At 53.1% G+C, this 25,624-nt stretch overlaps 2 protein-coding genes and 1 long non-coding RNA gene across 4 annotated transcripts in view; 2 read left to right on the plus strand and 1 right to left on the minus strand.

Annotated features, from left to right (window-relative positions):
• LOC109273789 (aldo-keto reductase family 1 member C3-like) overlaps window positions 1-5,517 on the plus strand; it is a 131,900-nt gene extending 126,383 nt beyond the window's left edge. Inside the window, 5 exon segments of the mRNA XM_053895259.1 lie at window positions 1,096-1,205; window positions 1,913-1,974; window positions 1,977-2,077; window positions 2,632-2,714; window positions 5,289-5,517. Coding sequence (XP_053751234.1) covers window positions 1,096-1,205; window positions 1,913-1,974; window positions 1,977-2,077; window positions 2,632-2,714; window positions 5,289-5,331 — 399 coding nt within the window. The 3' untranslated portion in view covers window positions 5,332-5,517.
• LOC128774971 (uncharacterized) overlaps window positions 1-25,624 on the plus strand; it is a 256,264-nt gene that overhangs the window by 222,891 nt on the left and 7,749 nt on the right. The window lies entirely within an intron of this gene.
• AKR1E2 (aldo-keto reductase family 1 member E2) lies at window positions 10,038-25,584 on the minus strand. Of its 2 annotated transcripts, XM_053895258.1 has the most exons (11): window positions 25,451-25,476; window positions 24,589-24,665; window positions 21,246-21,413; window positions 19,367-19,483; window positions 19,153-19,230; window positions 17,348-17,470; window positions 15,286-15,383; window positions 13,286-13,358; window positions 12,715-12,807; window positions 11,544-11,617; window positions 10,038-11,283 (listed from the first exon to the last, which is right to left on the minus strand). In XM_053895258.1, exons 2-11 carry the CDS (start codon window positions 24,628-24,630, stop codon window positions 11,241-11,243), a joined length of 909 nt encoding a protein of 302 aa, XP_053751233.1. In that variant the 5' UTR covers window positions 24,631-24,665; window positions 25,451-25,476; the 3' UTR covers window positions 10,038-11,240. The 2 variants fall into 2 exon arrangements, with proteins under 2 accessions (XP_053751233.1, XP_053751232.1); XM_053895257.1 differs by lacking the exon at window positions 24,589-24,665 and having other exon boundaries at window positions 25,451-25,584.

The following is a 25,624-nucleotide window of genomic DNA, read 5'->3' on the forward strand; positions in this document are numbered from 1 at the left end:
GCTAACATCTCCAGGGGGCTCCTCTATGGGCCTGTCCCCAGGCTCTCCTGAGTTTTACCTCCAGAAGCCCTACCAGGTTTTCGCACTGAACACTGGAGAAAAATCCAGTAGCCATCTTGAAAAAGAGTCGAGACATTCCGTTTTCTTCAGGCCCCCCCTGCAACGGACACCATTACGCTAGAGCCCGCCCGCCCAGGGTTTTACGTGAGCCTAACCCGTGTCATGGAAGGGGAAATAGCCAAGGCCAGCCCGAGAATCAACAAATTGAGCTGACTGGCCCCTAGCCCGCCCATCCCGTGGCCGGGGTGACCGTCTTGACCCGCATACGTCTGGGTGTCCAGGTCCCCTACACAGAAAGGACGATGACTGTACCCCTGATTACCTTTTACGGCACAGAAGCCCCTGTCACCGGTAGTGCGTGCGGGTCACAACGCCAGTAACGGCTTCTGACTAGTCACAACGAGCAACGTATTTCCGCTCGATGATCAAAGGGCCAGAAGCCCCCGAGCCCTGTACACATGGCACAAGACCGGGCTTGGGGAAGGGAACAGGTGCAGTGACGTAGCGCAGGGCCGGTGTTTGAAGGCTCCAAGGGTCAAGCGGAGACATCACAACACACTGTGGTGGGAAAGACGAAAGCGCTCTGGTTTCTGAAGCCGAAGACTGACCTCACGAAAGTCAGTCACCCGTGAAGGATGAGTGGCTGCTTTCCAGGCGTGGCAGCTGTGAAGGGAAGAGGTCAGGGTAAGGGACTGAGAACGAAGAACGAAGACAGGCAGGGGCTGCTTCTCGTTGGACAGAGCGACGCGCGAGGGGGAGCCAAGGCCAGCCCCGTGGTCTCCCGTCCGAGAGACTGAGCGTGTCTGTCGACCTCCTGATCTGACTCGTCTGTCATGAGCACCAAGCCCGTTTCTCAGTACTGCTCTGCTGTCCGTGGGCGGTGATTGGAGGGCAAGTCTCTGTCAGTTCCCCTGGCCCAGCTGTGGGTGACGGTCGTGTGTTCCCCGTGTTGCTGGACCGCCCGGATATGTTTGCTGTCATGCAACGTAGCACTTTATGTTCCTGGAATCCAACCCTTCTGCTTGCTTTCTGCAGGTGGAGTGTCACCCTTACCTCAACCAGAGCAAACTGCTGGGGTTCTGCAAGTCCCAGGACATCGTCTTGACTGCGTACGCGGCCTTGGGGTCCAACTCAGGGAAGGAATGGTAATGACGTCTCTGCACTCATTCTAATCACGGACACTGTCCCTTCTGGAGTCATCGCTCAACCTTCTGGGGCAGATGAGCGGTAGACGGCAGGAATAGTCCGTCTTTGCAAACCCTTTAACGAGCCTACTTTGTAGGGACTCGATAAGACGGTGTTAAATAATAAAATCACTGATTAGAACGTTCACCCAGTTCAAAAGCTTTGGGTTTAGAGAGTGGCAAAGGGAGCCCGGGCCACGATTCGAACACTTGATAGTTGAGGGACGTGAGACAAGTAAGAGCTTCTGTGAGTTTGGGTTTCTTTATCTCTTGAAGAGGAGTATAAAAATGCTCCTCTTAGCACTTGACGAAGCAGATAATTAGTTGAAAGCATTATTGAAATAGCCACTTCTTAGAAAACAGTTGGTTTATTTATTATAATGGAGATTATCGGGTCTTAGCTGGGACAAAAATTTTGTCCTCTTGGCTTATCCAGTCTTTTACCGAATTTCTCAGAAACGTGTAAAAAATGAGCAAATACCTGAGAGTCCCTTTCTGCCTGCCTCTCTCTGGTCCTTCTTCCTTGGATTGGCCAAAAGAAGCAAAAACAGATGTTGAGACAGCCAGAGGGTAATCGGGCGGATTTTCAGAGGATGGAACCCACCCAGCCATCCCATGTAAGATGGATATACAGCCTCGGACACATTGCACCTCTGCCTCCCTTCCAGGTTGAGCAAGAACAACCCAGTTCTCCTGGAGGATCCAGTACTCAGTGCCATTGCTGCAAGGCACAGGCGAACCCAGCCCAGGTGGCCCTGCGCTACCAGCTGCAGCGGGGGGTGGGGGCCCTGGCCAAGAGCTTCAATGAGGAGAGAATTCGGGAGAACTTCCAGGTACACGGGAGGGCTGTGGGCGGCAGGGGACTGATGGAGGCACCTCGTCTCCCTCCGGTCTGGGTCATCGGCGAGGCACCCAAGGTATATTTGGGCCAAGCTCACCTCCTTGCATATGCTATGCACGCGAGTGCGGTGTTTAACTATCCCCCCCCCTCCATCTGCTGCAGGGAGGGAACGAGGAAGTGGGAAAGAAACCCAGAAGGTCAGCTTTGGGTCTCAGTCCTGTTTTTTCGCCCAACAGTATGGCCTTGATTTCTTCAGCTGCAGAATGAAGGAGCTAGATGAGATGGGATTTAGGCTCGAAAGGGTGTAGGATTCCTTTGCTGCGGCCACAGTCACCCACCCAGAGCCCCCGAGGGCGATCTGAGTTCAAACAGCCAAGGGGACACACTCCTGACTCTCGTTTGGAACGAACCCCCAGGTTCATGACAACCGTCTCGTAAAACCTACGTACATTCCTACGTAAATGTGTGTCTGGGTTGGGGGAGGGAGGAGAAGCGGACAGTAATTGCTGCAGGGAAACTGAGTCGGTCTTCTCACCTTTCTGACAGGTTTTGGATTTCCAGTCGACACCAGAGGACATGGAAAGTCTAGACAGTCTAAACAGGAACATTCGCTATTTTGTAGATCCGTTGTAAGTAGCTCCTTCTACCGTAGACCCTGGGGAGCAGGACGGAGAAGAAATCCAGTTATCCCAATCCACAAAGGGGTTGCCTCTTCTTGGAGGAAAGCGGCTGGGAAACACTGTCTCTTCCAGCCCTTCCGTCCCCCTTTCCCTTGGGACTCTAATGTCCTGTGTCCCGACCCTGCTTGCATTCCAGAGTCAAGTGATGTGACCGCGTCCTTTGCGGGCACCCTCAACTAATGCCCCTCTCCCTCTGCCTTACTCATCAGTCTACATGAAAACTGGTTCAATCCCACTGTCTGCCTCCATCGTCAGTTTTTCCCTCCCCACGAAGTTATTCCCAGAGGTACTCAAACCTGCTCTCGTCTTTAAAAAAACAAAAATCTTCCTTTGAGCCGACTTCACTCTACATCCCCGTTTCTCCTTTCACACGGAAACTTCCTGAAGAAGGCTGTCCTCGCCTCCTCTAGCTTCTCTCTTCCCCCGCTCTTCTGAACCCACGCAAACCAGACATCTGCTGTCCACTTTGCCAAAACTCTTCTCGCCCAGGTCAGCCATGACCTCGTCTTGTTTTAGCGGGAGGAACACTCCTAGAAACACACTCCTGGCTTGCTTTCTGCACAGCCGATCTGGTTTCCCCTCGTCTCCCTGGCCATGTCCCTTGTCGTGTTCTTTGCAGGTTCCTCCCCAGCAGCTCGACCTCTTAACTTTGGCGTGACCAAGGGCACCATCCTTCGACCCCTTCTCTTTTCTGCCTGCACCCACATCCTCGGTGGTTTTATCTAGTCTCGTGCTTTAAACGCCATCTAAATATACACTCCCCCAAATTATACCCGACCCAGACCTGAGCCCTGAACCAAGGTTTGCATATCCCTTTATTCAACGACACTTGGGTGTGTGATAGACATCTCAAAACCTGTCGTGTCTACACTGAGCTCCCAGTGGCAACTGCTCGCGGGTGCCCCCACCACACGCACCGCAAACACGCTCACACCGAGGTCTTCCGGCTCAGGTAGGTAACTGGCTGCCGTCTGTTCTTCCGGCCTCTGTACCCGACGTCCATGCCCAGCAGCCATAGTGCCGGGCACCCCTCTTCTTGACATCCGGTAGCCTATTGCACTCAGGGAGAAGGCCACCTTCCTTACAGCACCTCCAAGGGCCAGCAGGACGCTGCCTCCCTGGCCGTCTGCCTCCACGTCCTTCTACTGTGCCCCGCTGACCCCATGCAGCCCGGTGGCCTCCTGGCCGTCCCTCTCATACACCTGTGCCACGGCCCATTCTCTCTGCCTGCGACACTCTTCCTCCCTCTCCTTCACCACGTTCACGTCCGCACTCAGGGCTCACCTCCGTGACACCTTCTCTGTCACCCTTCCTAAAAATGCAACCCTTTCTCTCTACTCTGCGTTTTTGTGTTGACAGTCCTCATTAGCATACCATCCAGGTTCTTGATTTACGTGGCTTATTTTCTGTTTACCTCGATAGAAATGTTAGATTCCCAGGGTGGGATTTTTAAAATTCTGTCTCCCTGAGTGATAAACACTGGTTGAATGAATGATATCGTAAAACGATAGAGAGGGAAGGGTAAGGGAGGGTGGAGACCCAGGCAGTCATGCTTAGCGATATCAGCAATTTTAATCAATATCGATAGTGATTTAGCTCTTTATGGCTCAAAATTTTATATATATATATAATATATATATATATTATATATATATATATATTATATATAAACATATATATATATATACAGAGAGAGGGGGAGTTTACCTACCTCTCAAAATTATATATATAAGAGAAGAGGAGTTTACCTACCTTGCTACAATGGAAGTCCCCTGATGAACTGACTTATATCATAATCACTGTATCCATCCCTAGTTCTAATATATAATTTCCCACCAAGTAAAGGCACAGATGAAATATTTCCAAGTGCTTAAAAGAAATGAAACAAGTGATATTCTTATTACCTTCCTCATCATCACCATGAAATATTTGTTAATTTTATATATTAAACCAGACTGGCATTGTTTTCAAAGAAGCAGAATGCGGGGTCCCTGGGTGGCTTAGTCGGCTAAGCGTCCAACTCTTGATTTCAGCTCAGGTCGTGATCTCAAGATTCAGGAGTTTGAGCCCCACATCGGGCTCCGTGCTGACAGCATGGAGCCTGCTTGGGATTCTCCCTCTCTCTCTGCCCTTCTCCTGCTCCCACTCTCTCTGTCTGCCCCCAAAATAAATAAACTTTTTTTTTTTTTTAAAGGGGCAGAATTCATCTCTGCCCTCTTGGGAGTTTACGGTATCAACACAAATAAATAGCTTAGCTCCTTAAGTTGTAGAATAATACAGTACCTGAAAAAAAAGGCAACATACTGGTTTATTTTTATAGTGTGTTCATGAGCACGGAAGTGTCTTTTCTACAGTGTGTTCGTTACAGTGTCATGCGATAGTATGCGGTTATTATCAAACCGGTTGGTTTTGTTCCCAAAAGAAAATTACGTTAATTCTCATCCTGAAGCCCATTTAAAAGAAACGTCTCTTTACCCAGCACAGAAACAGTTCCTTGACTAAGACTCTCCCTTTACCTTTTAGATTAAGCCATCATCCGGATTTCCCATTTTCTGATGAGTGTTAACGGCATTGTCTGTGCTCCCTCCAGAGTTCTTTGATTTGGTTCGATGATTGGCGAACACCAGGCACTTGGTTTATCCCCTGTTGCTGCCTCGTCAACCACGGTGTGACTCCGCAGGTTAGGAAATGAAAGTCTCTAAACCAGTCTTTTCCCTCCAAAGTAAATGAGAATACGTTTCAAACAACCTAACCATCAATGCCCTGACTTTTTAGTCTGTTTTGCTGTTTCCTGTGTCACTGAGGTTAAGATGCTGATATGCACTGAAGTGATCACAAGGAAAATATAAATCCCTAAAAAAAAAAAAAACAACTAACCATTTAGTTATTTCCAAAGTCTAGCTTTTTACTTGTTCATAAGAATTTTTTTCTCTTTGGCTCTGAGAATTTACCACACTTACACAATTTTATCAGACCTTTTAAAGGGATCTAAAACTCAATTCATAGGTAATATAAAAGCTGTCATATTTCCACAAAAAAATTAGTCATAATGCCACAAACAAGGAAAGTGTCAAGCTGAATGAAAAAGGACGACCAAGATCCGAAAATTATCTGATAAAGATTTTAGAGCCACCATTGTAAACACTGTTCCAACGAGCAATGACAAACACACTTGGAACTGGTGGAAAGATAGAAAGTTTCAATAAAGAAACAGAAGACATAAAGAATTACAAAATGGAAATTTTAGAGCTAAAAATTACAAGACTCCAAACAAGAAACTCAAAGGATAAACAGAGGGGGCGCCCGGGTGGTTCAGTCGGTTGAGTGTCCCAACAGTGGGAAGCCTGCTTGGAATTCTCTCTCCCTCCCTCAAAAATAAATAAACTTTAAGAAAAAGACATTAAGGGACAGAGGAAATAACGTACTGGAAGATAAAACAATATAAATAACCCAACAGGAACAAGAGAGAGAAAGTCAGCTGGAAAAAACAAAACAAAACAACAGCCTTGTGGACCTTGAAGAAGAACAAGAGTTCTAACACTGTGTCTTTGGAGTAGAAGGAATTTGGAGATGTTGGTAAAAGATACGACTTTTAAGTTATGAGGACCTGATGTTCGGTATGGTAATTACAGTTAGTGATATTGGACTGTATAATTGATATTTGCTTAAAGACTAGATTGTGAGTGCTTTCACCAAAAAAAAGGTGACCGGGGGCGCCTGGGTGGCTCAGTCGGTTGAATGTCCGACTTCAGCTCAGGTCACGATCTCGTGGTCTGAGTTCAAGCTCCGCGTCGGGCTCTGTGCTGACAGAGCCTGGAGCCTGCTTCCGATTCTGTGTCTCCCTCTCTCTCTCTCTCTGTCTCTCTCTCTGCCCCTCCCCTGCTCATGCTCTGTCTCTCTCTCTCTCTCTCTCTCTGTCAAAAATAAGCATTAAAAAAAAAAAGTTAAAAAAAAAAAGTGACCATCGGAGGTGATGGGTGTATTAACTAACCTGATCATGGGAATCATTTCATAATGTCTATGCTTATCAAATCATCATGTTATGCACTTTAAATACAGCGTATTTGTCAATTATAGCTTTGTTAAATGGGGGGGGGGCGGGAGAAGTGGGGGCAGAAACAGAAGAGGGAGGGGAATAGCTATAAAAGGGAACATGAGGACCCTCGTGGTGATGGGCACGTCCTTTCTTGATTGTGGCAAAGGCTTCGCGAAACACACGCGTGAAAAAGATCACAGACGCGAATCAGTACACATCTGGGGAGGTCCGGATAAGACCAGCGGATTGTGTCAAGGTCCGAACCCTGGCTGTGATGCGGTGCTCTGGGTTTTCGGGATGGTAACGTTGGGGGAAACTGAGTAAAGAGGACCTGGAATGTTCTGTATTATTTCTTACAACTTCATGTGAATCTACAATGATCTCAGACTCAGACGTTTGCTTTACAAAATAAGAAACCGGGAAATTGATTCCAGATCCACACCCTCCCTCTCCTTCTGGATTCTCTTCCGATCCCTGGTCAAAAGAACAAAAGAACGTGGGTGAGACTCCAGCCTTAGGCCCTGCCACCAGCCTTTTTGATCCCAAGAATGTGCTGCTCAGAGCACAACCTGGAGGAAGCGGAATTAAAAACAAGAATAATTTATGGGCCACCTGGTGGCTTAGTGGGCTAAACATCCAACTCGATTTCTGCCAGGGTCATGATCTCACGGCTCATGGGTTCAAGTCCAGCATTGGGCTCTGTGCTGACAGCGCAGAACCTACCTGGGATTCTCTCTCTCTCTCTTCCTCTCTCTCTGCCCACCTCCTGCTCATGCCCTCTCTCTCTAAATAAATAAACATTAAAAACAAACAAAAACCAGGAGTGATTTAGCCCAGCCAGCGAAGCCAGTAACCCGATACACATCGCCTCCCCCTGCTCTGAAATTGAACCATGGGGATGTGAAGCCAGTCGTGCGACTTGACATTGCTAAGTTACCAAACGGTGGGATAAATGAGAATTTGGGGCGAGGAATTCAAAAGTCCAAATGAACCCCAGGGGAAGAACAATCCTTTCTGGAAACTGTTGTTAAATTCGATTTTTAATTTTCCCCCACATTCAAATGATCAACCATATTTTCCTTTTTTAAAATATATTTTATTTTTTAAAGCTTATTCATTTTTAAGGGGGGTTGGGACAGAGTGGAGGAGAACTCCAAGCAAGCCCTGAACTTGTCAGCACAGAGCCCGATGTGGGGCTTGAACTCACGAAGAACCGCGAGATCATAACCTCACCCGAGATCAAGAGTTGGAACACTTAACTGAGCCATCCAGGCGACCCGGACCATAAATACTTTTCTTCAGCAACAGGAACTCTCCGACTTGAGAATACAGAGTTGGGGGGGGAGGGGGGCACTCTTTTTCCTAAACTTCAGTGTCCAAAAGCTCAAATGCTATCAGTTCATAGACACATTTGTAAGGACTTCAAAATAGAATACTAACTTTCCTCCAGGAGATCTTTATAAATTTCTCGTCCTACTCAAAGTTAGCGAAAGTGTAATTTTTCGAAAAACTTCGCACCTATTGGAGAGTCCAAATTTCAAAAATGGTGTCATTGGTAAAGGGGACTGAGAAAGAAGGGCCATGATCTGTTAAGAGCAGGGCACCACACGCTTTCTCCATTTGCACCCACGCGTCTTGGGGGGAGTCTTCAGCTCCAGCTGCCATGAAGACCACGTTTCAAAGGAAACTGCATTTAGAATCAGAACTTCAAATTTCTGTATCACAAAGTTATCGAATCAAGATTAACAAAAAAACAGTAAAGCATATTCACACCATTGCTTCGAAAAGAATTTGTTACCAAACACAATAAATTAGCGAGAACAGAGTTTGGACCGTGATTAAATTTCTGTTCAATTTTTTTTATTTCATCTCTGGCTCAGCTTAACATTTTTTCTGTTTTGGGGGGTATTTTATAATGTACATAAACACATGAGTAAAGAAGTGCATTTACAGAATTATGACATAAATAAGCACACAGGTACTTGGGTGCAAGTTCCAAAACTGTTACTAACAGTGGAGGTTCCAGCAAGAACGTGGACTCCAGGGGCGCGGGGGGGGGGGGGGGGGGGGGGTTCTGTTGACCAAGCTTCCCGACTGGTCTCAGCTCATGATCTCACAGTTGGTGAGTTCGAGCCCCACATCCAGCTCTGTGCTGACGGCTCGGAGCCTGGAGCTGCTTCGGATTCTGTGTCTCCCTCCCTCTCTGCCCCTCCCCTGCTCAAACTCTGTCTCTTTCTCAAAACTAAACATTAAAAAAAAATTTTTTTTTTAAACGATGGACCTCAGTTGAGAGGTCCGTTGGCCCTGCGAGCGCGGCGGGGGAAGGCAGTGCTGTCCCCTGTCACGGAGGCCGTGGGGAGCACGGAGGACCCCCACGGCAGCCCTCCGGACCGGGTTTCGCTCCAGCAAGGAGCGGGCGGGCCGGGCCTTTCACCGAAGCGGCTTGGCGCTCGCGGACCAGGTGATGGGCGGGGCGCGCCTCAGGGAGAGCTGCCCCGCCCCCCGGCGCCCCCGGCGCACCTGCCGACCCGCAGGGCCGGCCCTGCGTCCCCGCGCCGTGCGCGCTCTCGGCAGCGCCGTGGGCCGAGGCTGAGTGGGCGTGGACGTCCCGGGCCGGGGTCGACGGCCTCTCCCGCGACCCCCGAGGAGAGCATCAAGTCCACAGGCGCGGCAGCGGCGCCCTCTGCTGCCGGAGCCGCGAACGCACCGCCGAGTGGGTCAACGGCGCCCCTGGCGGGCGATCCGGCGCACGGCGCGGAGCCGGGCCGCCAGACCCTCCTCCTCCAAGGCAGGGCAGGCCTGGATGCGGCCTGGGGTCCCACCTAGGGTCAGGCCTGGGGTGCGGCCTAAGGCCCCTCCTGGGGTCCCGGCCTACTCGCCTACATTTATCCGTAGGGACCGCGCCGGTGCTTTCCTGATGTTTCTCGGAGACTCAACGGAGCCTTCCAGCCACCGGAGCTGGTTTGCAGCTGAAGGAGTTCTCATTGCGTGACCACGTCCTTGACCCAGTGATTTAGGACGAGGTGTCCCTCATCTTGGCCACACTTGCTGGTGCTCTTGCTATTTCAGGTGGCTCTCGTAGAACACGACATAAAAATCTGTATTCCTTGTTTCTGTAGAAAACAGAAGTGTCTCCGCAAGGCTTGAATTACACTGATAAGGACTCTGTAAGATGTGGAAATCAGCAGCGAGGGAGGAAGATCGGATCATCAGTTCAAGTCCGGTAGCTTTAAAGCTTACGAGTTAAATCTTCAGTATTTATTTACTTGCTGTCTTATCAAAATGTTAAGTGAACAGGTACATGACTGTACATCCAGTATATAATGCATATGCCTTTTAAAAAGCAAATCACAGACCATGTGTGCTGTGGGACAGGTTTTGCGAAGTGTTCGTGCACATGTGTTATATATGTGTATGGATCACATATTTTATGTAATTTGTTTATCTACATGGATCATAGACATGGGCACAGATTAGAAGGACCCACTAGAAAGAGGATTCTTCTTAGATATTGCTAGTTTAGGCCATTTTTACTTGTTATAATTGAGCTTTTCTCAGTTTTCTTTACATTCTGAATCTGGAAGAATTACTTCATTAAATAGCAAAATTCGGTAAATATTAGTAGAAAGCACATTAGCCTATATGGTGAACTTTTCTTACGTTTAACATAAACAGGGAAACATCCTGCCATTCATTCATGAAAATGAACCTTTTTCGTGGAACATAATAACTTGTAGCAGATTTTTAAGACAATGGCCCAAAGCATGGTGCTCGAGTGCCATCCGGTGAGCAGAGAGGACACGAGTCACACACAGCCCTGAGCGAGCCCACTGGACGGACCCCGGACGCTGAGCGCAGGAGGGCAATGACCCGCGTGTCCTCTCTGCTTGGGGTTCCCACAGCCGTATTTAAGTAAGAAAAGCCTCTGTGTTGAACTGAGACCCTCTCCCGCCTTCACCCAGCTTGTCTCTGCACGTGTGAACGTAAAGATTTTGCTTTAAAACCATCTGGGGGGATTGAGGGAACAGAGCCACACAGATGGCGGGAGGCCGGCCCAGGGTCTCAAGAGGGGCTGGGTGACACATGTAGAGACTCGTGCTATGGTCTCAAATCCTGTATTTAAATATTTCCATAATACAACCTTTTTTCCGAGGGTAGAGGCCACACAGCCTGTCTGGTCAAAATCCTGTCACGCTGTGCTCAAAGGAGCCGTGGGACTGGGGGGTTCTCCACAGAGAGCGAGCGCCGCTCCCAGGGCGGCTCCCTTCCCATCACCCACCGCCGGAAATGTGTGGACCTCTCAGGGAGCGCAGCTCTGTTCCAGGCAGGAATCCGCCCAAGTCAAAGCCGGTCGCCCCCACCTCCCTGGCAGAGCCCTGCCTCGGCTCGGGCCTCATGGACCCGTCGGGCCGGGCAGGGGGGGAAGAGGGAGGCCGTGCTCAGTATTCTATGTTGAAAGGATAGTCCTTGTGGTTTTTAGCTCTGAAAAACAGGAAAACAAATCAAAATGAACTGTTTATTACGTTTAAGAGAAACCTTCTAAAAGACACAGCTGTGTGTTTTCAAGCTCCCGATGTATTTAGTTAGTCTTGGGACTCATTCAGAGGCCCACCCTCCGAGGGGAAAGCCTTATGAGAAGGTTTAATTAACCTAAAATGCATACGATCAACACCTATTCGGAATTGCCTCAACCCGAATACTGTTCCCTCCCCCTGGAACGGAGGTAAAGGAGACGTATTTACGTGGGCAAGGTGCACATCCGGAAATTCCTGTCCAGGTCGAGGATGTCGTTCATGTCCGTTTCTGATAATTCAAAGTCAAACACCTGCACCCAAAACAAAACGTTCACGGTGAAGTCAGTCCAGTGACCATCTCGTTGAGCACATGTCGCCTGCGAAGCGCTGCGCCAGACCTGCCGGGGACACAAGATGCGGAGGGAACACTGCACGCGGCACCTGCAACTTCCCGGATCATCAGCCTTCCTCCGTGAACCGCGGCTGTGACCCTGTGCCTGACGCTGGCTGCCCCGGGCTGGGCGAGAGCCCCTGCAAAGACAGGACGTGTACTGCAGTCCCCCCCGAGGGGAATAAGGGATGAGCCGGAATCAAGAGGTGGGAGGTGAGCAAAGAATTTTTCCCGTCGCTCAAAAACAAAACAAAACAAAAAACACAAAAAAAGAACCCCCCCCCAAAAATGAAAAACACCAAAAAACCCCTCCAAAACCAAATGAAAGTGAAAAACCAAAAACATTCGTGCCCCACGCCCTCCCAGCTCGGACACTGGGTCCCCAGGACCACTGGCTCTGACAGTAGCCATAACACAGTGTAATTCTTGTTTCTTTCCTCATAAAGCAGAATTCTAAGCTGCACCCCCTTTGCTCCTAATACCCGTGAGGACTATGACCCCCACTCCTGAAACACGATCTGTTCTCACAGGAGAGCCAGCCCCGGTCCCCAGCTGAGGAGCCGGGAGGGAGGGTGCAGCGACCCCCGGGAGGGGACCGGCCGGGCCCGGCCTCTACCCACAGGAGACCCTCCACCCGGTCTAGCAGAAACCAAGGGCTCGGTGTCAGCAGAGGCTCTGACTGGAGGGCGGCCTTCGGTTCTGGAAGGGCCCCACGAATCCAGGTCCGGGCAGCCAGAGGCAGCGGTCCTGAGACTTGGGGAGCAGGCACCCGGCTCGGGGGCACAGCCCTGCGAGCCTCTGGCCGGCACCCCGGCTGTTCGGGACCTGCTGTTCGCCGGCTCCCGGGCTGGGTTCGTGCCTGTCACACTCTGGGGTTCCTCGTGCTGTGGCCGCAGCTCCACCCGGCCCCTCTGCTGCGTCAAAGCCACACAGGGCCTGCTTGTGCGGTGGTCCGACCCCCAGCTGACTACCGTGTGATCCCAAACCCTCCGAATAAAAGAAGAAAAGAACCCTTTCCTGGATATTCTCACGGATCCGTGTTGGGGTGACAGATTTGGGGATCACGATCACATTCCTCTGGATCTGAAATCGGATCACAATCTGCGGAAAAAAGGTCTCACATCAGACAAGGGGAATCACAGATTCACACTTTACTGTGCAAAGTCCCAAAGTCAGGACAGCCGGAACTTTTATTACAGGCTCTTCTGTCCCAAAGCCCCTCAGAACCCCAACTGGCATTTTCTGCACAGTTCCTCCAATGTGTGTAATGGCCACGACTGGTCCATGGAAAAGCTCAGAGGACCTGCCAACGCCTTAATGACAGTTCACGGAGACGCCCAGCCCCCAAACACTGGACATGAGAGCAAGGAAGTCTTTTCTGTTCCACTCAGCCGGGGGGCCCCACATTTGGAGTCCCGCCCACGGGCCTCGCAGCCTCAGTGGGTGGGAGCAGGCGCCCCCTGTGCTGGTGAATTGGAAGCTTGGGGCCAGAGTAAGCAAACCCTTCCTCTGTCCGGTCCCCGGCTCCGAGAGGAAGCGGGGAGACCCCCCCCCCCAGCCTGCGGGCAGCCCCTCCTACCTGGGCGGGAGACCTGTTGTACTTCTGTGCGATCCTCTGAATCACGGGGTCATCCAGGAGGGCCACCCCCTCACTAGAGAGAGCAGGACAGGGCAGGAGGTCAGGGGGGACAAGCCTGGGTGCCTCCTGCTTTCAGACACACAATACCTCCTCCAAAACCAAGACCTAGGTTTATTTTTGTCTGATCACAATACTTGCTCCGGGTAGGAAATTCAAATGATGTATAGGAGCTCATCACCTGCATCCCACCATCTAGAGAAGACATTTCGGTGGGGACAGCTGGGCACGCTGCTTTTCCATGGACATTTGGTGTTTTCTCGAGAGCCAGGGGGCAACGTGAGAGCGTAGGAGGCAACGCGTTCTCCGCGCTTTAGAGAGGCCCTGGGCAGGTAGGGCTGACTTCTGAGCTCTTACTGCGGGGCCTGGGGCGGGGCCTCTAGCGCTGCTGGTAAATAATTGTCGATATTCACGATGGTAATTTCAGAACAGTTCAACTCAAATACCAAAACACGAGGGGAAGCTTCAGTGCAGAGAACTGGAAGGCTGTGGCCATGGCACTATCCCTCAGGGTTTGTCCAGCAGGGACAGGCCCTGGTCACCCTGGAGAGCCATTGCTTTGGCCCCTGCCACCCACTGTGGCTCCAGTGCCCCAAGTTCAGCCACAGAACAGGACGAAGCTGCCTTCCAGCAGCTCCCCAGCCGCTACGAAGTTCAAACACATGTGCCCCACTTCCCACAGGAGACACACAGGTCATAAGAGTCAAATGCTTTCAGCCCTTCCTGGGCCCCTAGTCTGTCCAGGTCCTGAGCCAGGGGCTGTTGGAGAGCCACAAGTTACACGCGGCCCCTGTACTCATGCAGCTCTGACAAGTGGGAGACTGAAAAGAAAATAATGGCAAGACAGTGTAACGAGGGTTATGGACAAAACCTCGATAAGGGGAGTCAGGAGGGCTTCCTGGAGGAGGTGGTGCTGACTTGAACTGGACATTAGAAATCAGAGTGAGCCAGACTTTAAAAACACAAGATGGTAACAAGATCTCTAGAGGGACGCCTGGTGGCTCAGTCGGTTAAGCGTCCGACCTCGGCTCAGGTCATGATCTCACTGCTCGTGAGTTTGAGCCCCGCATCGGACTCTGTGCGGACAGCTCAGAGCCTGGAGCCTGCTTCCAGTTCTGTCTCCATCTCTCTTTGCTCCTCCCCTGCTCGCTGTCTCTGTCTCTCTTTCAAATATAAAATAAACCATTAAAAAATATATATATAAACAACAAGATCTCTAGGTAAAGAGACCAACCTATGCAAAGGCACAGGCTAGAAACACGGGGCTCTACTCCGGGAGCCCCGCGTGGGTTCAGGTGGTGGGTGCACAGTTTGCGGGAAGACACGAGGCCAGAATTAGGCCGAGGCCAGGCCGGCTGGGGCGCCTAGGCCCTGCCAAGAACCGAAGGATTTTCAAGCAGGAGAGTGACCTGATCAGACTGAGACGGCTCCCTCGGCTCCCGCGCGGACAACGGATTGGAACCGGGCAGATCGGAGCGGACAGGCTGCTCTAATTACCGGAGAGAACTCCCACTTAACTCGGGCCGTGATGGCGACAACAGAGATCAACAGACAGATCCCGGGTTCTCTGGCAGAATCAGAGTGGATTCTGGGGATGGGCTGGAAAGGCAGGACTGCCGGGTGTCTGGTCTGGGGGTGCCGAGCGGGTGGGGGCTCGTGAACGGACGCAGGGCGCACACCACACGGTTCCGGTGCTGGGGAAGAGGACGCGTGCAGATGGAGATATCTGTGACCCATCTCGACCGGAAGGCGTAGCAGCCGGCCCGACGTGCTGGTCAAGAGCTCAGACCAGGCCGCTGCCCTCCTCTGGCCGCCGGCGCCGGCCCCTCCCCCAGCCCACACGCCCCGCCCACACCTGCCTTTGTTAGGCCCTCCGCTAACTATCCAAATCCAGCAGGAGGGGGCATCTCTCCCCCCCACCCCCACCACGGACACACCCCCACCTGGAACCGCCGAGGGGCCGGTAGGCTGTCACGGTCACATCTCTGGATTGGCAAAAGTTGATCAGATTCTTCTGGGTAAGATACGGGTGGCACTCGACCTGAAAGGAGAAGCACCGCTTACCGAGAAAATTCAGGTCACCGTACACGGGGGAAGGGCACACTCTTAATGTCTCGGTTGTCACCGATGAGCTCCGGGACCCGTCTCGAGGCTCAAGCGTCCACACCTAAAGTGAAAGCCACTGAGAACGGGCGAGAGGAACACCCCGTCGCCTGGACACTCGGATGGCACCTGCTCCGGGAGGCCCTCCCTCTGACCCTTTACTTTCCGCTCTCGCCCGCGTCACCATCTGACATCTTCCACATCGTGCTTATTTGCTGTTGTCTGTCTCCCGCCGCTTGATGCGAGCTGCACAGAGGCAGGGGTCTGGGCTGACTTTGTTTTGTTCCCAGACACGCCCCCAGCATCCAGAATAAGCCGGCCAGAGAACCCTCTGTCAAGGCTCCGCAGGTGCATGGAGGACGCTGGGGAGTCATGTGGGACACGCGTGCTCCAGGGGACTCCAGTGGACATTTTGAGAAACTTGAGAGCGGGATTTCTGCCTGCACATTCTGTACATTCTCACGTACAATTCCAGGTCATCAGTGGGCTGAAAATACTCCTTTAGAGTGAATTAAGAGCTGCAAACAGTGCCCTTGAGGGTCAGGAACGTGCTGGGCACAGCCACCAGAAAGAGCAAGGAAAACTCTTCTGAGGGGACGTTGCTGGGGGCTCAGAACCCCAATTAGGAAACAGCCCCTCAGGCCCCTCCCACCCCACAGAGGAAGCAACAGCTCTCCCCCCCATCCCCCACTTAAAGTGCTGCTCAACAGGAACCCCGACAGAACGGGGGCGTACATCATGCACATGAACATTCTAGGCACGCCAGGGTTTAAAGCAGGGAAGCTAAGGCATGCCTCGCGTCGGGACAGGTGCCGCTCTGAGGAAGGCGGCTAGGAGAGCTTCCAGAAGGCAGACGCTGTTGGGCTTTGGGCTCCAGGCGCCAACCAGCACGCTCCCCTGTGGAAACTCGCTGAGCGATGCCCAACCTCTCCTGCATCCACGCTACACCGTGTTTATAAAAAATGGAACGTGATGCTCTATTCTCAATATCCCCAAGCGGAAACTATGCAAGTGGCCGTCGACGCTAGAGTGGGTAACGATAGTGTGGTGTGTGCGCCCAGCGGAATCCCACGCAGAAATCAGAACGACGGACGATCGTACAGGAATACGGAGGAATCCAACAGACGCGATGTTGGAAGAAGCCAGGCGGGAAAGAGTACGTAATGGGTCACTTCATCTACATAAAGTTCAAGAGCCAGTGTCCGCTGTTAGTAATCGGCACACGGGCTGCCCTCTGTCGGGGGGCGGTCAACGGGAGGAAGCGTGGTGGGGCTTCGGGTGCTGGTCACGCGCTGTTTCTCGATCTGGATGTAGGCACAGAGCGAGGCTCGGTTTACGAGAATTTACTGAGCTCTACTCTACTCTACTACTCTACTCTACTCTACTGAGCTCTAGTCATGGGTGCACTTTTTAAATGTACATGACACCTGAGCAAATGTTTAGGTAAAAGAATGTACTGCAAAAAGGCCCTTTCTGCAAGCAAAGCCCTCTCCTCACGAGCCAGCTCTCTGCACAAAAGTCCTGGCAGAGTCCGGGAACCTGGGGTCTTTCGGCTGCCCGCCCCCCAGGTGGAGGGACGGGGAGGGGCCCAGGTGCCTTCCCAGGAAGCCGCGAGCAGCGATGTCAGGGAGGGAGGAGGGCGAGACAGGAGTGTCACCACTTCTGCACGCAGAGGACCAAGCTCAGCCCGTGGCCGACCTCCCGAGGACCCCACCTAATCGAACAAGCCTTTCCAGAAGCTCTCCGGCCTCGGCACCCGTTACTTGCCTCACCGCTCCCTAAGTCACCATTTTTGCAGCCACGGGAGAAAAATGCCTACTCTGTGCCCCCTGTTTCATTTCCAGCGTAGCCAGGGGGGGAACGTGACGGCTGAAAAGCCAACTCCATCTGTTAAAGCCTCACCTGGTTCGTCACTGGCTTGAACCTCAGGTTGGGTTTATTCAAAAGCCTCTCGAGCTGCTGGTGGTTGAAGTTTGACACCCCGATGGCTCTCACCAGCCCCGTGACCACCAGGTCCTCCATGGCCTAAAGACAACAAACAGTCATTCTGCTTCCCCCTCCCCCCCATCGCCCATGCCCCTCCCTCCCCAGGCTAAACCGGCTCCCCAGGCTTCTAAATATCCCACCCGATGCCCCACAGGCATTTCTGACCCCAGGGCCTCTAGTGGCCGGGGACCCTGGGCACGTTGTGTGACCACGCTGAGCCTCAGTGTCCTCATCTGCAAAGTGGGGACAAGCTTGTTCATGTCACAGGGTTGTTTTAAGGATCCCATCAAGTAACACACACAAAGCATTTAGCGCAGGGCTAGAATGTGGCCAACACTCAACACTTCAGCTGTTATTTCTCCCCTTCCTCTGAACATGTGTGACACAGGGCTCGGCAGGGATGCCCGTCGCCTGCCGCTCTTTCTACCTAGCGTATACGCTTCCTAAGCGCAGTGACGTGCCATCATCCTCCTGCTGGCCGTGAACTTCAGGAGGTGTCGGGCTGGCGTGGGGCACCTCGTCAACAGTAGGTCCTGGGTCCTGAGCGGCCACGGGCCGGAGATCAGTCAGCGTGCACCAGCCACTGCCTGGAGGCACCAGCATCGCCCGGAGACTCACCCGGGCTGCATGCGGCCAGGACCCCAAGCCACAGCTCTCCCGAGGGGCGATGCCGTGGGACAGAAAGCACTGGGGCCCCCGGACACTGGTCCTGACAGCCCAGATCCCTCATCTAATCTGTTTTGCCGATTGCCCTGTTTAAGAGAAATGGGGGGAGGGAGAGGGTGGCCTGACTGGTGCGCCTGCCGACTCTGCCTGGTGCTCGAAGGCCTTCTCTCGCCCATCTCCCTGGACTCAGCAGGCTCCAGCGGGAGCTCACTGCTTCCCAGGCCTCACACCCGCCCTCCTCCGTCCCACACCGTTTGCGAGATTACACGCGCCAGGTCAGCCGGGCCCCACGGAACACTGTCCCCTTCCACACCTGCACCCCTCACCGCGATGCCGCTGCTCGCTACTTTATTCCAGGTCTCTTCCCCCTTTTTGCCCGGAAACCTGCCACTCGGCCTCCAGCCCCACACAGGCCTGGCTGGGCTGCCAGACCTCGTTCCGAGATGCTCGAGGCCCAGCGGTCCACAGCCACACGACAGCAGTGGTAGCTACGGCCAGGTAATGGATGGGGGGGATTCTTAAATGTTCTTTCTCATACTCTTCCGTATTTCTGTCACGACCAAGTGATACTCTCTCATCAACAAACAAGCGGACACCGGGGTGCCTGGGTGGCTCAGTCGGTCAAGCGTCCGACTTCGGCTCAGGTCACGATCTCACAGTTCCTGGGTTCGAGCCCCGCATCGGGCCCTGTGCTGACAGCTCACAGCCCGGAGCCTGCTTCGGATTCTGTGTCTCCCTCTCTCTCTGTTCCTCCCCCGCTTGTGTTTTCTCTCTCTCTCAAAAATAAATAAACATTAAAAAAAAAACAAAAACAAAAAGTCGACACTGAGACTAAAACGGGGCGGGGGGGGGTCTGACTTAGTCATCCCTGGAACTGACGTCCTGGCAGAGGAACCAGCCGGAACTAGGGCGGCAGATGGGCGGCCGGGATCAGGTGCTGGTTTCCCGCTCACAGCGCACACGAGTGTGTCGGGGGACAACCGCAACCCCCCCGCCCCCGACGCATGCACACGACCCGCCGTCACCTCGCCCGAGGCCGGCGGGACGCGCCTCACCTCCCACGTGTCCAGGAAGTCCGTGTCGCTGGGCAGCACCATGCCGTTGCGGTCCAGGGGCAGGTCTTCCTCCCCGGGCTGGGAGGGGCGGAGGCGGGGGCGGACGAAGACCGCGGGGTCCTTGAGGAGGCCTGGGGAGAGCTCCCCGCACCCCCCGCCGGGCCTGACCAGAGGGAAGGTGCTGCCCCTGGGCTCTGCGCCTCCCGGACGGTACCTTGAAGCCCATGGGCCAGTGCATGAGGTAGAGGTCCAGGTAATCCAGCTTCAAGGCCTTGAGACTCTTGGTGCAGGCCGCCTTCACCAAGGACTTCTCGTGTCTGGTGCACCAGAGCTATGGGGGGCGCGGGGGGGAGGAGGAAGCCAGTGTCAACTTCTGCCCCTCAGTCCCCCAAGTCCGGGAGCAGGAGGACAGACGGCATCCGGGACCAGACAGCAACGAATACGGAGGGGGCAGCGACATCACCCTCAGATGGTTCCGGAACTCCCTCGGGAAGGGGTCTCCAAAAGAGGGCTCCTTCTGCCTGACTCCCACTACAGGGAGACAGGGCCACTGTGAAACATTTGGGAGGGGGCGGTCTGGTTATTTGGATCCACTAGGACCAGAAGAAACAACCAGAACCAGACCAAAGCAAACGGCTGTAAGCAGAGAGGAGGAGAACTCTGGAGAACTTGTACGTTGCTTCTCACCTGCGTCTCCTCCACGTTCAAGGGCCTCTGTTCTCAGGGCCTCGTAATCGTGCAGGTTAAATTAGGGAAGTTAACACCCACTGCCTTGTATTGATTTAGAGATTTCCAGCCACACCCCCTGTGAAGTAGAAAATTTGCCATTTTCTCCCTCCCATCACGTCCCCTGTTACACTATTTAGTACTAACTGTGACGGAAGCTAATCCGAAGACTCCGTCACAGCAAGAGAAAAACGAAAAATAAATAAGTACGAGAAAGAGAATTAAAAGATATAAAAACAGACTCTCACCATAGTGTATTGATGACAAAAGAGAAGAAAAAAAAACCCTAAAAATTATCATTAACAATGGTACTCTCGAAACAGCGAGTATAAAAAAAATTGTATTTCCGTGACTTTTCCGAATTCCGAATTCCGAAGTGAACACACTTCCCCTGCGGACTCAGAGGGCACCAGGAGCAGCGGGCCCCGGGTGACGGGGCTGACCGAGCCATCCCGTCACCCGCCTCGCCTCGCCTCGCCCTCACCAGCCCTCTGCCCTCGCTCCACAGGCACTGACGACTTAGAGAAATCATCCGGAACTGGAACAGAAGGGCAAGTCTACAGAAACCACACTGAGTCCTGCAATTGTGGAAATTAGTCCCGGAAACTCCTCAGGAGATGATCGAATCCGGACCCCCGTTTTATACACGGTGGAGCTGTGTCATCCAGGGACTCTCCTGGTCCCTCGGGGTTTGTGACAGGAGGTGGGACCGTGACAGATGGCGGGGTCGTGAGAGACAGCGGGAATGACAACCCGTGGCTCCTGGCCTCAGAGTCCTAACAATCTGCTTCAAAGTCCAAGGCAGGGGAGTTCCGGAACTCTCCCGCGGTCTGGACCTGCCCCTACCGGGCCCTGAGCACCTGTCTCCCTCCTGAGCCGGCTCCCGCGGTCCAAGTCCGGGCTGTGAGTGTCCTCTGCCTCCCGCTCCAACGCCTGCTCCCTCCGGCTGCTGCAGTCACCCAGCTCTGACACAAGTCTGGCTTGTCCGGAACCCGAGCTCCCTGCTGAGAACCCGCGCCGTTGTGCGGTGTGTGCAAAGAGTAAGCCCCTTGAAAGGCGTGACTTCGTCACCTGGCCTGTCCCTGCTGCAGCCGCACTTCTCATGACTGACGTTTTCCGATCCAGGAGCACCGAGCTCCTTCCAGGCCCCCGATCCCCCCGGTGCTGTCCCGTGCCTCGGGCCCCTGCCCATGCTGTCCCCGACACCTGCACCGCATCCAGTGCGTGCACGAAGCCGCACGAGTGTCCCGTACGCACTGGTCATCAGCTCCCGTGGGACCAGAAGGCCCTCCCCACGCTGGGTCGGCTACCCTGCTGACCCAGCTCGCGTGGGCTGCACCCTGCTCGCCCTGCACGCCGAGTCCTACCTTACTGACGACAAACAGGTCCTGCCGGGTCACCACGCCCTCCCTGATCTTGCACTGGATCCCGGCTCCGACCTCACTCTCGTTGTGGTACAAGTAGGCGCAGTCAAAGTGCCGGAACCCCGCGTCTATCGCCACTTTCACTGCCTCCGTCACCTCGCCCGGAGCTGCCTGCGAAACGAACGTGACATAGGCGGTCCGCCCACATCAGGCCATCCCAACCTCAGCGCTGGAAAATGTAGAGTCAAACGACACATCAGCGAGGACGCGCTAAAATTGGGGGAGGTCAGGGGCAGGAAGGATTTAGATGCAACCTAAGTTCCAACACCTTTCCTTACCTGGGGGAAACCCCATAGGTATTTTAGGGCCTGCAAAGAACCGAGCGAGATACCGCGCTTCCTGAACGAGCAAAGGAATAAATAAACGCGGGATGAATCGGGATAGACACTGAGACGCAAGAAGGTGTAGACTCACCCTCTACCCGAGGAGACCAGGGGGCCAAGTGTGAAGGTAAGCGGGTGTCCGCTCACATGAAGACAACCCGGCACACGTGGGGCACCTCCCCAAGCCCCGAGGGGCACTACGGATTCCCTCAAGAAGGTGAGGTTCAGAAAACGCTCGCGGGTGAGCTGGGTGGCTCAAGCGAGCAAAGGGACGGGACGCGGGGGCAGAGGCCTGGGGAGGGCTCGGGACACAAGGCACGAGCATCCCCAAGGGCTCTGCAGCCCACACGGCACCCCCTCGCGTGAGCCTCACTAACCCCAGGCACCGGGCCAGAAGAATGGTCCACCTCTGACAAGCAGCACATTCTGGGGGGCCAGAAGCTAAGGAAGCGTCCACCTGAAGTCAGACAACGATCCACCCAGGAATTAGAAGGAAAGGGAATCTGGAGACAAGGACGCACATCAAGTAAAGATAGGACACAGAAGATCAGCAGAGCCGGAGGTTAGTTCTTTGAAAGACCTTAATAAGGTGGACAATCTTCTCACAAGACTGGAAACCCAAAAACCGGTCATACAGATACAACAGAGACCCCAAATCTCAGGAAATGTTACCAGTAACTCTCAGCCAACAATTGGGAAAAATGAAAAGAATGAGGGAAATCCCTAGAAAACCTTGCTCAAGAAGAAGCAAAAGCTGACTTTTCCTATAATTATTTCTAAAATGAAGCAACTAAACACACAGAGTTCTGCAAAAATTTCAAGGATGTAATCGTCCCAATTTAACACAAAATCTTTCAGAGAAGAGAAAAAGAGAGAATACTCCCAACCCCTTCTACCAAACCGGCATAACCCTGGAGTCAAAAGCAGACAAAAATATTCAAAGGAAAGGCCTGCATTCATCTCACCCATGAATAAGAGTTGCAAAAATCCTAAGTAAAATGACATCAGAATGGATGCGACAGTGTATATGAAAAACTAACATACCACACCCACAGAGCTTATCTTAGAGAGCCAAGGGTGGCTTGATATTAGAAAATCCATAATAATTCACCACATTAACAGATTAAAAAAGAAATCACATCGGGGTGCTTGGGTGGCTCCGGTTGGTAGAGCATTCAACTCTGGAGCTCATCTAAGGTCATGATCCCAAGGCTGTGGGATCGAGCTCTGTGTTGGGTTCTGCACCGAACGTGGAGCCTGCTTGGGATCCTCTCTCTCTCTCTCCCTCTGTCTTCCTCCCCCGCATGTGTGCTCTCTCTCTAAAATTAAAAAAATAATAATAAAAAAATAAAAAATAAATCATGTCAGTCAATGTTGGATAAAATTCAACACCCATTTGTGATTTAAACTCTCAGTCAACTTGGAAAAAATGAAGCTCTTTAACCTGGTAAAGAATGTCCACATTTAAAACAACAATAAATATAATTAAAAAAAAAAAAAACAAAAAACAAGAACAAAAGCAAGCCAAAGAACAAATGGGCAAACATCATCCTAAATGTCCAAGTATCAGAAACAGTCCCTTAAAGTCAGGAACAGAACAAGAATGGTCACTGTAGTGGAGGTCCTAGCCATCCAGAAGCAACTCAGAAAAAACAATTTGGGACTTAAGGATCAGAAAAAAAGAAATGAAAGTATCATTATTTGTAGATGCTACGATCATTTATGTAGAAAGCCCAAACGAATTCACAGGCAAATTAAAAGAACTCACAAGACAATTTGGCAAAGTGGCTGAAAATGTGATGAATATACCAAAGAAGGCTCTTTTTTTTTTTTTTAAAGAAGGCTCCACACCCAACAGGGGGCTTGAACTCCCGACCCCAAGATCAAAAGTCGCATGCTCCAGCGACTGGGCCAGCCAGGCACTCGGAGATGATTGTTTTTCAATGCATCAACAGCAAACAAGCTGAAGACATAATTTCAGAGAAGTTTCCTTTCCAATAGTATCGTGGACGGTCCAGGATCAGGAATGATTCCATCAAATGAAGTGTATGCTTTCTACAGGGCAAGCTGTATATACAACCAGATGAAGAGAGAGAGACGCCTTCAATCCAGGACAATTCATTAACACAGAAGTACACTGGGCTTCTAGAAAGCCAGATTTAGTATCATCAAGTTGCCAGTTCTCCCAGACTGATCTACAGATTTAATGTGATTCCGCAGGCCCAGAACAGGCTCTGTCCCCACCTCTGGGACCTGGGCTGCCCTGTGTTTTCTGTGGCAGAGATGTGAGCTCCAAGCCTAAGCTCCAGAATGCCCCTTGCTCTCTGGTGCCTGGGCCATCACCACGAGAATACCCCAGATTCTCCTGCTTGAGGTCGAGACTTGCGCTGAGCCACGAGCAGCCCAACAGTCCCAAGTGAGAGCGGCCAAACCCCAGACACTGAGCGAGCGGCCGGGTGCATAGAGCCCAGCTGACCACCCAACAGGCAGCAGTGATGATGCACATGCTGCCGTAAACGATGGAGCTTCTGTGATTGGTTGTGGGTGCATCGCTTCCGGAGCAACCGACAGCTGATGCTTGATCTGTGACGGTACACTGCTGGAAATAAGTAAATCCAAGCAAGACTTTGTGTGGATCGAGAAGGGGTCACTGAGACTGATCCAGGTCCGTGCACCTGAAGTCCAACAACCACAAAAAGGAAGCTTTGGGCCTCTGAAACGGCTTCTGCAGGTTTCCCTTCGCCGTGTGCAAGGCAGTATGCCTGGACTCCCACCCCCAGCAGAAGACAGTGCATAAGAGCAGGACTGGAGGCAGGCAAGAAAGTGCGAGCATGTAACCCCCTGAGCCCCCTGAGCAGCTCCCGAAAGCACATCCAGGGCCACATGCTGAGAACCACAGTGAGTAGAGTTGCCTCCTTGGTCTTTAACAGTTGGTAAGTACATAGAAGAAACGCTTTAAATACTGTTTTGATGAGCAGGGGTTGATGATTCCAATGCCTACTCATCTGGTAGCTTCTTAAGTGACTTCTCAAATGAACATCTTTATTGAAGTCAAAGTGTACAGAAACAAAAGAAACAAGGAAGGCCTGGTTAGCGCCTGACTGAAATCACGGATAGGAGTCAGCGGCCAAAGTGCAGCAAGTCCCCGAGTGCCCCGCCTGGTTCTCACTGGGCGCTGCACGCTTTCCCTCTGAAACCCCACTGGCGGTGGGGCACCTCCTTGTCTGTCCTGCGGGTGGCAAGTCCCGCCAGCCTCTGGGGAGGCGCCACCAGCCCGACCACCAGCCCCGACCCCAGCCAGACCCCAGCCCTCCGGCCCAGACACTGCCCCGACCACCGGCTGCTCCCAGCCACGACCACCAGCCCCGACCCCAGCCAGACCCCAGCCCTCCGGCCCAGACACTGCCCCGACCACCTGCTGCTCCCAGCCCGACCACCAGCCCCGACCCCAGCCAGACCCCAGCCCTCCGGCCCAGACACTGCCCCGACCACCGGCTGCTCCCAGCCACGACCACCAGCCCCGACCCCAGCCAGACCCCAGCCCTCCGGCCCAGACACTGCCCCGACCACCTGCTGCTCCCAGCCACGACCACCAGCCCCGATCCCAGCCCTCCGGCCCTGACCCAGCCTCACCACCGTCCCCTCGGGGCTCCCGCGAACTTTTACTTCCGAACGCCCCAGGCACCGCCAGCATTTCCGGAGAACCTCCCCCTTCAAACAGGGGCGGTGGCGCCGAGGCAGGCGGCCCTGGGGGGTCCCCTCCGCGTCCCGGAGCGCCGCGGACGGGAAAGGCCCTCCCTCCCCCAGGTCGTGAGGCCACCTCACCTTCCAGGTGCCCAGGCCCAGAGCCGGGATCTTCTCCATGGTGGCCAGCACTGCCGCCGCCGCCGCCGCACGACTCCTGGGGCGCGACTCCGCCTCTAGCTCTGCGACTGGGGACGGCGGGTGGGTGGGCGTGCGGGCGGGCGCTCCGATTGGCCGCAGCGCCAAGCGGGGGGG

This window comes from Panthera pardus, unplaced genomic scaffold (genome assembly GCF_024362965.1).
Source record: "Panthera pardus isolate Hobbes unplaced genomic scaffold, ASM2436296v1 HiC_scaffold_6, whole genome shotgun sequence".
Classification (NCBI taxonomy): domain Eukaryota; kingdom Metazoa; phylum Chordata; class Mammalia; order Carnivora; family Felidae; genus Panthera; species Panthera pardus.